At 38.9% G+C, this 13,599-nt stretch overlaps 1 protein-coding gene across 1 annotated transcript; it reads right to left on the reverse strand.

Moving 5' to 3' along the window:
- Nucleotides 1-235: 235 nt before the first annotated feature.
- Nucleotides 236-13,568, reverse strand: e2f5 (E2F transcription factor 5). Its single transcript, XM_022217235.2, has 8 exons — nt 13,241-13,568; nt 11,501-11,610; nt 11,109-11,270; nt 10,386-10,494; nt 7,598-7,919; nt 2,119-2,232; nt 1,170-1,208; nt 236-408 (listed from the first exon to the last, which is right to left on the reverse strand). The coding sequence occupies exons 1-8, from the start codon at nt 13,367-13,369 to the stop codon at nt 332-334; spliced, it is 1,062 nt and encodes a 353-aa protein (XP_022072927.1). The 5' UTR covers nt 13,370-13,568; the 3' UTR covers nt 236-331.
- Between the last annotated feature and the right edge of the window lie 31 nt (nt 13,569-13,599).

Here is a 13,599-nt window from a genome sequence, read left to right on the forward strand (position 1 = left end):
TTATCTAAAATCCTGAAGATGTTACCCATTAAACCAGTAAAGTCTCAGTGGAGATAAAATGGCTAATGGCTACATACAGTAAATACCTTATGGTAAATTCATTCAGGCACTTTGTTGGAAAGAGGCTAATGTGGTAAACTGAATGTTGAAGTTGTCTAATGCACAGCACTTAAGATATGTGTCGATTCCTTTAAGTTGATAAAACGGTTTTAAAGCATCAATTGCAACTGTAACATAATAGGAAAAACTATCTATCTATTGAATCATCTTTGAAGTGAGGCAAAATGTACCTCAAGATTGTATTTGCGTGCAGCACAGTCACAGTCAGCCATTAGTAATTGAGGATCTGCATGTCAAACAGGTCACACACTCCCTCACTGTCATCCAGATTGAAGCTGTAGTCTATACCTGTATGTAGAAAGAGAATTCAGCAGGAACACTGGAAAAATCATGTCTCACACACACCATATATCAGTCCCCAGCTATGCTAAGAGCATACCAATTGTCACTTTGATTGCGACGTAATACAACCACTGATAGATGGGATTGCCTTGAAATTTGGTACAAATAAATATGTTGCCCTAATGATGAATGCTAATGACTGATGATCCACTGATCAGTTTTTTTTAAAAAGTCACATACTTTGGTTCATGACTAACTGCAAACAATGACATTCCCCTTGTCCTTAGCTTCATTTTGTGTTTTACTTACAAATGGATAGCATGCTAACATAGTAAACTAAGATGATGAATATGGTAGACACTATCAACTCAACATCAATGTGTTAGAAATTACATCATGAGCATGTTAGAATGCTGATGTTAGCATCTGGCTCCAAGCAGTCTCACAGAACCACTAGCACAGATTTTCCCTTAGGTTGTCATCTAAAGGAAAATCACCCTCTGAAACGCTGAAAATTTCATCTTTGCAGACCTTTGGAGCTTTAACTTCTCACCTTGCTGCAGTGATGTATACTCCAGGACCTGATGACATCACTGGTGGATGTGGTTAAAGGTGCACAACAGAGCACAGTTGTGACCACAGCCATCCGTGATGCATCAGGTTTCCACCAGGGAGAAAAGTAGTATGCAGCGATTTAGCCTTATAGTACAATTAAGAAGAAACAGACACAATTTATGGAGTTAGTTAAGCCATGTTATGATGCTTACCATCAGTAGACATTAGTTCATCAATCAGGTCAACAGCTCCTATAAGAGAATTAAAAACATTTTCTATTTCAAAGTATAGTTGAACCGTATGGTCTGTGTAACATCAATTTAAATACGCTAAAGCATACACTACAATATCTGTATCAGAGCCCCACACCAGGTTAGGTACCTACCAGATAATCTGCAAAAACTGCACAGGTCAAAATTATATTTATATAATTTACAAGTAAATGCACAGGCAAAAATTAACTTAATGCAATAAAAAACTTTTTTTTTAAACTGGAGAAATCCGAACTTAAAATGACTGTGGTCTGCAGTATTTATTTAAATTGAGTGCAACAAGTGAAAGAGTCTTTCCTGGTTGGATTTATGATTTAAAAATGGAGAACCCAGTTTAAACCAAGACTGTGAAAGATATTCTTCAACTGCTCAGCAACTTCAAGGGCAATGAAATGGGAGCCTAGGGAGTAGCAACAATGTGGGTGATCAATTCTGCCAAATAGGATATGGTAAATAAACATTTGAGCTCATGTTTCTACATGTTGCAAATGCACAAGTAAAATAATGCAATTTACACACAAACCAAAGTGAGTGACTGGATAGCTTGATTGTTAAATCACACATCTCATTTTAATGGGGTGAGATGGGTCCGGATTGTATTTGGAGATGATTTGCAAGTCAATTCTTGTACAGAGCTTTATGGGGATTAGCTAAATCTGGACCAAAAAAGGGCTCTATTCTCTATATGATACAGTCATTTACTCTCAGTAGTAAATACCCTATTAGAAAAATAATTTAGAAAAGAAGCAAGTTTAGATCTTCAGGTCTCAACAGAACAAGAACTGAAATAATGTGAAAGCACACAATAAATTGCCCTCGAGCTTCACTGTTGGATGCAATTACAAAGTAAACTACTTGGACTAACTGCGAGCACATCCCACTGTCTCACCTTCTCTGACGTTCCTCATGTGGTCTCCAGCAGCACTGAGCTTCAGCAGGCTGCTCACGTCCAGCATGGACTGGAACTCTGGGCCTGCCAGGTCCATCTGCTGACTGTGACACTCTGCAGGGAGAATAAGAGGCGAAACAAGAATTCTTATGTGTATAGCACAGGGTTAGTTATTTGGACCTACAAACAGCAAAGGGCAGCTGTGGTACCAAAAACACAAAAAGGTTACAGGACAACATCACCACTCACATATTTGTCTGGTAAATACAAAGTTACAAACAGCAGCTAGTTAGATTAGCTTAGTATATGGACTCCAGGAGGTCACTGTCTCTGGTCAATACATAACTCCCTTTAAATCTGCAATTATTTTATCTATTGAAAATTAAATTTAAAAAAATCTACAAACATCTCTTCTTACATACAAAAGTCATGATGCAAACACCGGATTATCATTATTGCCAACAATGTGCCGGGTAACATTAAAAAATCATTCTAAAAAAATGTATTTTGTGTTACTATTGTGATAATTCCTCATTTTTTTCCTGGAAAGAATGTCTCACTGAGTTTCACTTTGACGGTGCTATGACCTTTTCTTACCCAGTTTCATTTACAGTTAGCATGACAATGATTCATCTTGATCTCATAAGAGTACTTCTAAACATGGAAGTGGTTAGTCCCATACACAGAAAAATATGCCTCAGATTAATCAGTTCCCACGACATGGTGTGAGAACAGATGAACAGTTTTGCAAAGGTTATGCAGGGCAACATAGTTAATGTAAAGTATATAAAATGTATACCACAAATATGTATTTTTCTCAGTGTCCACAGCAGTGTTGCTGTTAAAAAATCATCATCTAAGCAAACAGACAATAGTTCTTATCATGGATTCAGTCAAATTTCTATCCACAAATGTCTCCTTTACAGAAAAATTGCTCTTACAAAACCAATAGCGAGGTTACCCTTCTGTTTGTCTCTGTCTGTCTTTCCGTTTTAAACACAGAGGGAAGTAACATGGAAGGGCGGACCCTTTCTGAATATGGAACATTCTAGAAGTGAGTAGGGAGTATTGGTTAGAAAGGGGCTTTTGTAGGAAAAACACTTTCCACAACTAAAACTCAGCTCACCCTCTCTTTCTCTTCTCTCACTTGACATGTCATGTGCTTTTTTCTGTTTAGACAGACATGTCCTTGTCTGTCTAAAACTGTAACAGACTATAACACGGTGGCCTTTTAATTGCTTTACCCATGTATTGCTCTCCTCATTATGGAGTCATTATAGAAGGTATTATGTACAGAAGTCAGATGGACCCTTTAGAGATTAAGGTAAGTAAGGTAAAGAGTTCAGGAAAGCAGAGGTTTTAATTTTCATCCTAGAATGTTGCTGCATCAGTTTTAGCTAAGTGAGCATACACAGAAGGTGTGTTTTTCCAATAGGCTCATTTCAGTGGCATTTATTGCCATAAGTCTACACAAGAAACATTGTTTAAACTAAAACAATCCATGCATTAGTCATCATAGATGTTCAAAAACATTTATGACTGACACAAAACTAAAACTATAATGACAACAGTAACTGGAGTTAAGAAGGGCCCTATTTACTCTCTTGATTCATGTTGGTGAAGGATGTTTTTTCTGTTAATGCACATTGTGTGGGGACCAAAAAAAAGTCAACTCTAATAGCTCTTGCTCAATGTGTTGCATTACACTGACTTTTACTGAAAGGGATTCTCAGTTTCTTTACCCTCAAAAGAAGCCAAAATATTTTTGTGTCATTATAGTGCAACAATAATCAGGAAATAGAAGTAGTTTTACTCAAATAAAGTACAGCAGAAAATGCAGCATGAGTGCAAGGTGCTGATAGTTCAGTTCTACAAACACTTTTAGGTTGTGACTTCACCAGCTCAATTAACACAACTGAGCAATCTTGCACACCAGAGCTGTCTTAAAATACTATCATCTTCATTCCTTATCTATTCCATACATAATGGACAGCCAACAGTGAATAGGAAATTAAGATTTCAGATATGTCTAGTGAGTTTGAATCATCATACTCAGCCTTTTTGGCATTCATAAAATGTAGTGTGTTGCATCACGGGACAGTTAACCAATGTCATGCGCACTGTTGTTTTTCTATGTGGTGTACAATAGAGTAAACAAAATATTTTAGACACGGCCCTGGGTTGAGGAAAAATGTTCTGTTTGCTTCATAAGGTTAATAACTGAGTGAAGTCATTCGTTTGTACCTACTGTAAGTGGCAGCCATGAAAAGGGTTGCTTAAATTCTCTAAATGCTAGGGAAATGTGGTTGGTTCAATGGTTCCTTCCTCATCTCCTTTAGCATAGGATACACTGGACTGTACTTAAGGAAAGAAAATGAAATAATCAGGCATGTTATTTGGTCACGGATCCGCGAAAATTCGCGTATCGAGGTATCAATTTTGAGATCCAACGTGAATCGCCCAAATTCGATGAGAAAAAAAATATAGGGTGTAAGGGGTATAGGGTTGGATCGCACGTAGTTGTCAACAGTCCGCTGGCAAAAGCACGAGTTGGAAACAACGATTGGAGAGCATTATCGAAAGTTAGATGTAGCTGGGAAAGCGAGGTGCATGGTGTGTGACGATGAGACAAAACACAGCGACAGAGGATGCCAAGTGCTGATAGACCACATAAAAACAAAAAATCATGCTGGGAAATTGTACGAAAAGCGCTCTAACCACCAAATGCCCAGCAATTTTTTCCCCCGGCGGAGGGAAGAGACGCGACAACAGGACCAAACATACGGGACAGGTGATGTGTACTTGCAACCATAGACATAATAAAGAGTAGACGCCACTCGGGCTGCTGCTCAGCGAGAAATAAGGCCGCCCTCTTGGTCCGGTCACCCGCTTCACTCAGCGCTGTTTGACAGCGCATTTAATTCATCTTAACTCTGAATATTAAACTGATTTTCACGCGTTTTTATTTTTTGCTGCAAATGTCATACATGTAGCTATGATACAGGACAAATGGTCCGGCGTATTTTAATATTCATAGCGGGATTAAAAGTAAAAGTGAAAGTTTAGAGGGACAGCCGGGTCTTGGTAGATTTGCAGTGGTCTGATACTCCTTCCATTTCAATATGATTGCTTGCACAGTGCTCCTTGAGATGTTTAAAGCTTGGGAAATCTTTTTGTATCCAAATCCGGCTTTAAACTTCTCCACAACAGTATCTGGGACCTGCCTGGTGTGTTCCTTGGTCTTCATGATGCTCTCTGCACTTTAAACAGAACCCTGAGACTATCACAGAGCAGGTGCATTTATACGGAGACTTGACTACACACAGGTGGATTCTATTTATCATCATCAGTCATTTAGGACAACAGTGGATCATTCAGAGATCCTCACTGAACTTCTGGAGTGAGTTTGCTGCACTGAAAGTAAAGGGGCCAAATAATATTGCACACCCCACTTTTCAGTTTTTTATTTGTTAAAAAAGTATAAAATATCCAATAAATTTCATTCCACTTCACGATTGTGTCCCAATTGTTGTTGATTCTTGACAAAAAATTAAAATTTTATATCTTTATGTTTGAAGCCTGAAATGTGGCAAAAGGTTGAAAAGTTCAAGGGGGCCGAATACTTTCACAAGGCACTGTAGATATATATACATTGTTTTATATAGAAATGTGTTCATTAGTCAGTATTTTGTTTATATATGTATATATAGCGTAATCATATATTGTCTCTTCAAATTATTAAAATAATTGACTTTACTGCCATTATCTGCTTCTCTAACATATATTAGTGTGTGTGTTTACAGTGTTTGCAAAATATCTGTCTACAGTCGAGTTTAATATCAGAATATTCTATTACCTATTATTATTATTATCTATTATTCCCGCTATGAATATTAAAATACGCCGAACCATTTGTCCTGTATCATAGCTACATGTATGACGTTTGCAGAAAAAAAATAAAAACGCGTGAAAATCAGTTTAATATTCAGAGTTAAGATGGATTAAATGCGCTGTCAAACAGTGCTGAGTGGAGCGGCTGACCTGACCAAGATGGCGACCCTACCGCTCGTCAGCCCCAATGGACAGTAGCGGTTGATGCGGCGTCTACTCTTTATTATGTCTATGCTTGCAACAACCCAGTGGCATTGCCCCACAAGTTCCTCAACAAAAGAGGCTCACTCCCATGGTCGATCGGAAAGCACACATAGTGATGACTTCATGTGGCTCATTCAAATTTGAATCCAGTATAAATATTTGGTTTCATCACATTAACATGACTTTGTGCTGTTTTTGGGGGGTGCCTAGAAGGTCCCATACAGACATTTTTTTAAGCCTTCATGTTTAAAGAATTGTAGGTGTCAGAGTTCACCAGAATGCACCATTTCAGCCTTTAAATTTCAAAGGTTTCTTGCATGGGAGGGGGGCCCCGCTCCCCTTCGAAACCCTCCCCCCCGCTCGGTCGCTCCGCTCCCTCGCTTCCAAGGATTCACTTATTTGGTAATTTCTCAATGACATGCCTGAATAATACCCTCTCACAATTCTTTGTGGCAGCAACATCCAAAGCAACAAACTATTCATGCTAGACCCACACCAACAATATCAATCGTTTACATAGGCTAGTTTAAGTTCAGTCTGATTTTCACCTTTACACATGCTTTTTACTATTTTACCACAGCCCTGTCAGTGATAGTGTTGTTTCCCCAACAACTCTACCAACTCTTGATGGTTTTAAAGGCTCAGCACACACATTTAGGTGTTTCCTCTTATTCTGACTTAAGTCATTGCTAAGGTTGAAATTGGGTCGAGCTATGCTGAGAATGAAATGAGGTCACTCACTTGAGTGTACCATTAAGAAGAATGAAGGTGCATATTTCTCACACCTTAAAAGATACACTGTGGTTTTCCTGATGTCAAACACCAATATCGAGCCATTTATGAATGTGCCAACTACTTTGTTGCAAATGCGGGTTATGGTTTCACACTACTGCTGTAATCTACAGGTGGTGATAATGTGGCAAGTAACACTGCAATGCTTCAGTAAAGATGAATGTAAACAATACAAGATTTTAAATATAACAATAATTGCAAGGAGGAAAAAAAAATTACCATGTCTGTTAAACTGTATGAATATTGAATCTTTCCAATCTTCTACATCTATCACGTGACATGAAAGCAGCAAAACGTCGTCAGTACATGCCCACACAAAATAAAAATTTAAAAAAATTAAAAGGAAATTTGACAAAGTCTTTGGCAGTACTTCAACAGCCCCACAACCAACCAACTGCAAAATTGGTTGAATCATAGTTTTTCTCTATGGGCAATTATTTACCGGATATTTTGAGAGGCATGTTTAGTATAGGTTAGTAAAATTTCTAACTTGTGGGTGGTTTATGAATTTCATGATGTTATGTTTAAAGCTCTACTGCATGTAAAAAAATAAATAAAATTATATGTGTAATCCCAAAGCCCATGTCCTTACCCATCTGCACATCAGGAGGGGTGCAAGATGGCGTCAGCAGTTTGTCTTCTGGCAGCACCACCTGGTGGTCTGAGCAGAGAGAGTCCTGGCTGCAGAAGGAGGTGGTGGTGTTGGAAGTGGAGCTTGCAGACATGGAAAGAGGGAACCTCTGCAGGCTGGCAGGGGTGCTGGGTGGAGTTGGCATTGGACAGATATTGTCAGTTGGCGGTACAGGAAACACCACAGGTATTGTGGAGTCTGAATCCCGGTTGATGAGCATGACCTGGATGGGAGCCGAGTAGCTGCGCAGATTCACCTGGTACTTCTTCTGACCAGCCTGGCCCTTTGGGACAGAACCATGTCAAAGAGCTTAAAGATTAATAGCGCAACTATAATCACTATTTTATATACACCACAGACCAATTGCTAGTATGTGATACAAGCAGCTTGTAGTGACAAGTCCATAGATAATTATTACATGATTAGGTTTCCCTAAGCTCTATGAAAGATTTAGCTACTTTAAGCTCACTGTTCTGGTTTTACAACAAGCTACCTCATTCACAGATGTAGGAGGATGGTGTCAGCTAAGAAAAACAGACTATAACGGAATATAAATTAATAATACTGGACATGCATCCATACGATGGCCAGAAAGTATTCCAAAAGAATACATGAGTTACGCTGCATCTGTTGGGTGTGCAAATGGGAAACTTCTTGCTAACAAGACATCAACATCCCATTCACAGCTTGCGTCTATGGCCCCTGAGTGGTCTTAAAAGGGAAGTTCTCCTTTAAGCCCACTATGTTTGTAAATCTAAGGTAACATACACCACCTCTGCAGTGTCTCACTCAAAGAATTCAAGCAGTTATTCTATTTATTTGAACTCGACATTTGAAATTTGACAATGGCTCTGGAGCAGTGACACTGCAATATGACACAGTTAGTAACATTATGTTGATCAGTGTCACAGCACACATACAGTGCCTATCATAATTATTCACCCCCTTTGATGTTTTACCCTTTTATTGCTTTCATAAATCAATCTTGGTCAATAAAATGTAGCTTTTTTAACAAAAAAATTATTGGAAAAAACTCTTTAATGTCAAAGTGAAAACAGATTTCTATAAAGTAATGTTAATGAAAGAAAATTATATAAATAAAAATAATTGTTTGCATAATTATTCACCCGCTTTTTAATTTAATGTTCTAATTCAATAGAGGTCCATCAAATTGTTGCCAATAGTCTCACAATTAGTGAAATGAAGATCACCTGAGTTGTGTGGGTGTGTTTCAAGTGATTGAGTTGTAAAAGACCTGTGTCTGAAGGGTCCAGAGAGTGGTTGATCAGTATTCCTGGCTACCATTACACCATGAAGACAGAAGAACACTCTAAGCAACTCAGGGAAAGGGTTATTGAGAAGTATAATTCAGGGGATGATTACAAAAAAATTTCCAAGGCACTGAACATCCCCCGGAGTTCAGTGAAATCAATTATCAAGAAATGGAAGGAATATGGCACTTGTGTGAATCTGCCTAGATCAGGCCGCCCTTGCAAACTGAGTGACCGTGCAAGTAGGAGACTAGTGAGAGAAGCCACCAAGACCCCTACAACTACTCTGAAGGAGTTACAAGCTTCAGCTGCTGAGATGGGAGAGACTGTGCATGTAGCAACTACTGCCCGGGTTCTTCACCGATCAAAGTTTTATGGGAGAGTGGCAATGAGAAAGCCGCTGTTGAAGAAATGTCATATTAGATCTCGACTAGAGTTTGCCAAAAAGCACTTGGAAGACTCCATGGTCAAGTGGAAGAAAATTCTTTGGTCTGATGACACCAAAATTGAGCTTTTTGGCCATCAGACAAGACGTCATGTTTGGCGGAAACCAAACACCGCACATCACCAAAAACACACCATCCCCACTGTGAAGCATGGTGGTGGCAGCATCATGCTGTGGGGATGTTTCTCAGCAACTGGACCTGGAAGGCTTGTAAAGATAGAGGGCAGAATGAATGCTACAAAATACACTGAAATCCTGGGGGACAATCTTTTTCAGTCTGCAAGAGAACTACATCTTGGGAGAAGATTTATTTTCCAGCAAGACAATGATCCAAAACATACTGCAAAAGCTACACAGAAATGGTTAAAAAAGAACCAGGTAAATGTTCTGTAGTGGCCGAGTCAAAGCCCAGACCTCAATCCTATAGAGAATTTGTGGCTGGACTTGAAAAGGGCTGTTCATGCCTGATACCCGCGCAACCTGACAGAGCTTGAGCAGTTTTGTAAAGAAGAATGGAGCAAAACTGCAGTGGGCAGATGTGCAAGACTGATTGAGACCTATCCACACAGACTCACTGCTGTGATTGCAGCCAAAGGTGCATCTACTAAATACTGACTTGAAGAGGGTAAATAATTATGCAAACAATTATTTTCATTTATATAATTTTCTTTCATTAACATTACTTTATAGAAATCTGTTTTCACTTTGACATTAAAGAGTTTTTTCCAATATTTTTTTTGTTAAAAAAGCTAAATTTTATTGACCATGATTGATTTATGAAAGCAATAAACGGGTAAAACATCAAAGGGGGTGAATACTTATGATAGGCACTGTAGGCCAGCTTGTAAAGAATAAGCAGATACATGTGTTAAGGACCTTGTGGATCAGTGGCAAGCCCTTTTTTCTTAAAAGTTATAACCTTTTGTAGCAGAGAAATAAGGAATAAATCTAGTAAATGCTTGGCTTTCTTGTGACTCGTGATCAGTGCAGAGCAGACAAAAAAATGTATATCCTAATCAGCAAAGTAAACTACCATTTCAGGCAGTGGCACCTCGAGCTGAGTTCCAGTAGGAGCAACAACAGCAAGAAGAGTGTCTCCACTGAAAGCACTGCAGATGTCTTCATGTGTCACAAATTTATAAGTGGAGAAGTGTTAAGGAAGCAGGATTACTTTTGCAGACAATAAACTGGAAAAACAAGACTCTGAGCATTGTGCAAGTCAGGATTAGCCTGGCTGTGATTTCACTGACAATAGCAATTATATTTATAATCCTCCTCCATAGCGTTTTCTCTGTTCAATAAGCAAACAACGTTAGAAGGATAAAGGAGGGATTTTTTTCCGTCTGAAATGAGTAAATGAGCCTCCAAGAAGACGAGAACTACAAACTGTAGAGAAAGCCAGTACACACACACACACACACACACACACACAAAAAAACACACGTGCACAAAATGACATTTCATTGGAAAGGCATCAAAGATTCAATATCAGATGTTTTAAGCACTTAATGTGAGAGCAGTGAGTTGATTTTTGGGGTTTTTAAAAAGTGTAATGAATGTTAACATTTTACAACATGTCTTGTGTGAGAGGTGAAAGTAGAAGTAGAATTACTGTTCTACTGAACATTCCAAAATTGTGTGGAAAAATTGTGAAGTGAAGAAAGAGATGCACAAAACTGCTGACCTGTTCTAAACAAAAACTGAACAGTCTTAAAATAAGCAAAAGCAAACCACCTCCAGATGTCAAAAAGGATATTTGCTGGTGATGGGATCGCGATTGAAGTGTTCAATGTTCTCTTCCAGCCAGGCATTTTGGTCATCTAGCTCTTTCTCTTGAGCCTCGAGCTCACATATTTGGGCCTTTAAAACTTCCACCTGCTCCAGCACCTCCTGAGTTTGGCTGCTTCTGTTCTCCCCCCTCCACATGAGGAAGGGAAAGGATAAAAGAGTCAAATGACATAATTTTTTTGTTACTGCTAGTTAATATTTGCTCTATATTAGAGAAAGAGTACATTTTTAAATTCATCTGCTTAAAAGGCTTAACCGAGGAAGATGTTACATACAAGCAATTTTATTGAAGCCTAAGCCAATTAAAAGCGCTGGTAAGAACGTTCACTGTTTCTACAATATGAAATTTTTTTTTCAAACCTCCACTGGATTATATTCTTGTTCTTCTTCTCAATCAGCCCAACACCCTCCAGCACATTGGTGATGTCATATATCCTTCTCTTCTGCTTCACTGCCAAGCTGTCTGCAGCCTGTTGATTCAGACAGACACCTCCATGAAGGGGCATACTCAGTAGCAGCTTAGGATGAAACTTTGTTGACAAGTTACAGACATTTTCACCAGACATTAAGAGAGAGTTTCTGTGGCTAACATTGCATGAAGGGGAAAAAATGAGACTCAAACAAAGCCGTAAATGAAGTATTTAGCAAATCAAGCTGCAAAAATAGCAAATCAAACTCTTTGGCAGAAGAGGACATTCATACAAAAGCAGGGGAGGAGGGAGGAGGGAACGGGTCTGAAGAACCTGCTGTGTAAACATTACCCAGCTTTGGCACGCAAGAAGAGAGGGAAAACTCCATACTATTGATGCAAAAAGGGTACATTTGCAGAATAAAAAAACTTCAGGTTGGTCTGAGGAGAATAAAGCCTCATATCAAAATGCTGAAAGCTGCTAGGCTGACGTTTGGTTCTGTAACTGAAGTCTTTATAAGATTTATTTTTAGTGGTGAGCAGTTAAGTCTCACCATGTACAAAATATTCAATCTTCAGTCATCAATTTTTAGTACAATAATCATTCTGCAATACATTTAAAATGTGATGTAGTATTACCACATGAAATACCATAAAAGGCATGACTGTCATAAAGAGGATAGCATGAATTTGTGAAACCACTGATGCAACAGTTTTATTTAATGTTATTTTTATTCATTTATTTAAGGTTAGAATAATAAAGAAATGGACATGAATCTTTTCATCCATGATTCCCACAACATGTTAAAAGTCCTCAAAAATAATATAAATCATCAAAAATATTGGGATAGTATTTTACTGTTTACAAAAGTCTGATCTGCTTACTAAAGTCAAAATACATACATTTCAGATGTTTTGCAGAGATTTTTCCATTTTACAGGCTCACAGCAGGATACCTGCAGTAGTAACACTAATGTCCATACACGTGATTCTCATCTAGAACAATAATGGCAAGCAGCAATTAAAACACATTTAACTGTTTTATTGAGAGTTGCTGTAAGATAATTTATCGTAAGGCTATGGACAGAATATTGTGTCAGCAACACAGACAGCAGATTTGCTCTGATTATTAGTAGTTATTTATTTTGGGCATTGTGTAAAGGGACTTTATAGGTGAATTTAGCTTGTCAGCATCTGTTCTCCTGGTCTATTTAAAGGGTAGGTCACCTAAATTGTTATCAAAGTTATGAAAATAAGTATATCCTAAGCACATTTACATATTATAGCTGTGTAATTCATCTTAAATCAAACTAATTCCATGGCACACAGTGTAAGATCCCTGGCCTTGCTGGTCTGTACTCGCTGTGAAGCCAATGTGAAGCATGACTTTAAGCACTATTTCAACAAATAACATGTTGGGGGCTATATTCAGAATAGGCTAGTTTATTGTCATTAACCATTTGACTGCAAACTGGTAACGAGACACATCCCTTCAAAACGGGTACATTCGGGTTCCCCTTGTATGTTACTGGACCCACTACCGATAAGGCCAGTAATGGCGGCTTGCTCGTCCACCTGTTAACTAAATCAGTGCACCTGATGGCCCCATTTGTGACCGACAGCCCTTTGTTCACATCTGCTGGTTGGTACCACAAAACACCGATTAATGTTCAGCTAAACAACCCACTGACCACTTTTAAATCAAGGACGCCATCCTTTGCTTCTTGTAGTAGACTGACAAACTTCATCGTGAGGAGCCCCAAACTTTTCTCGTGGCGACTTGGCGTCGAGCGCACGTTCTCCGTCGTCTCAAACTCCATCTTCTTATAGAAACTCGTACTTATTTTAACTCAGCTGCCTGCCTCGAACTACAAAACCCAGCATTTCTTTCTGTTGCCAGTTAACGCATACTCTCTCCCCCGGACGCCACACTACCTGCAGGTCTTTTAAACAAACAGACGTTACGTTGGGTTGCAGTTGCCACGGCAACCCTTGTCGCGCGCGTGCTACGGTCGCGCGCCTCGACGACTGACAAAGAAGACCCGCCCCC

This window comes from Acanthochromis polyacanthus, chromosome 9, assembly GCF_021347895.1.
Source record: "Acanthochromis polyacanthus isolate Apoly-LR-REF ecotype Palm Island chromosome 9, KAUST_Apoly_ChrSc, whole genome shotgun sequence".
Lineage (NCBI taxonomy): Eukaryota > Metazoa > Chordata > Actinopteri > Pomacentridae > Acanthochromis > Acanthochromis polyacanthus.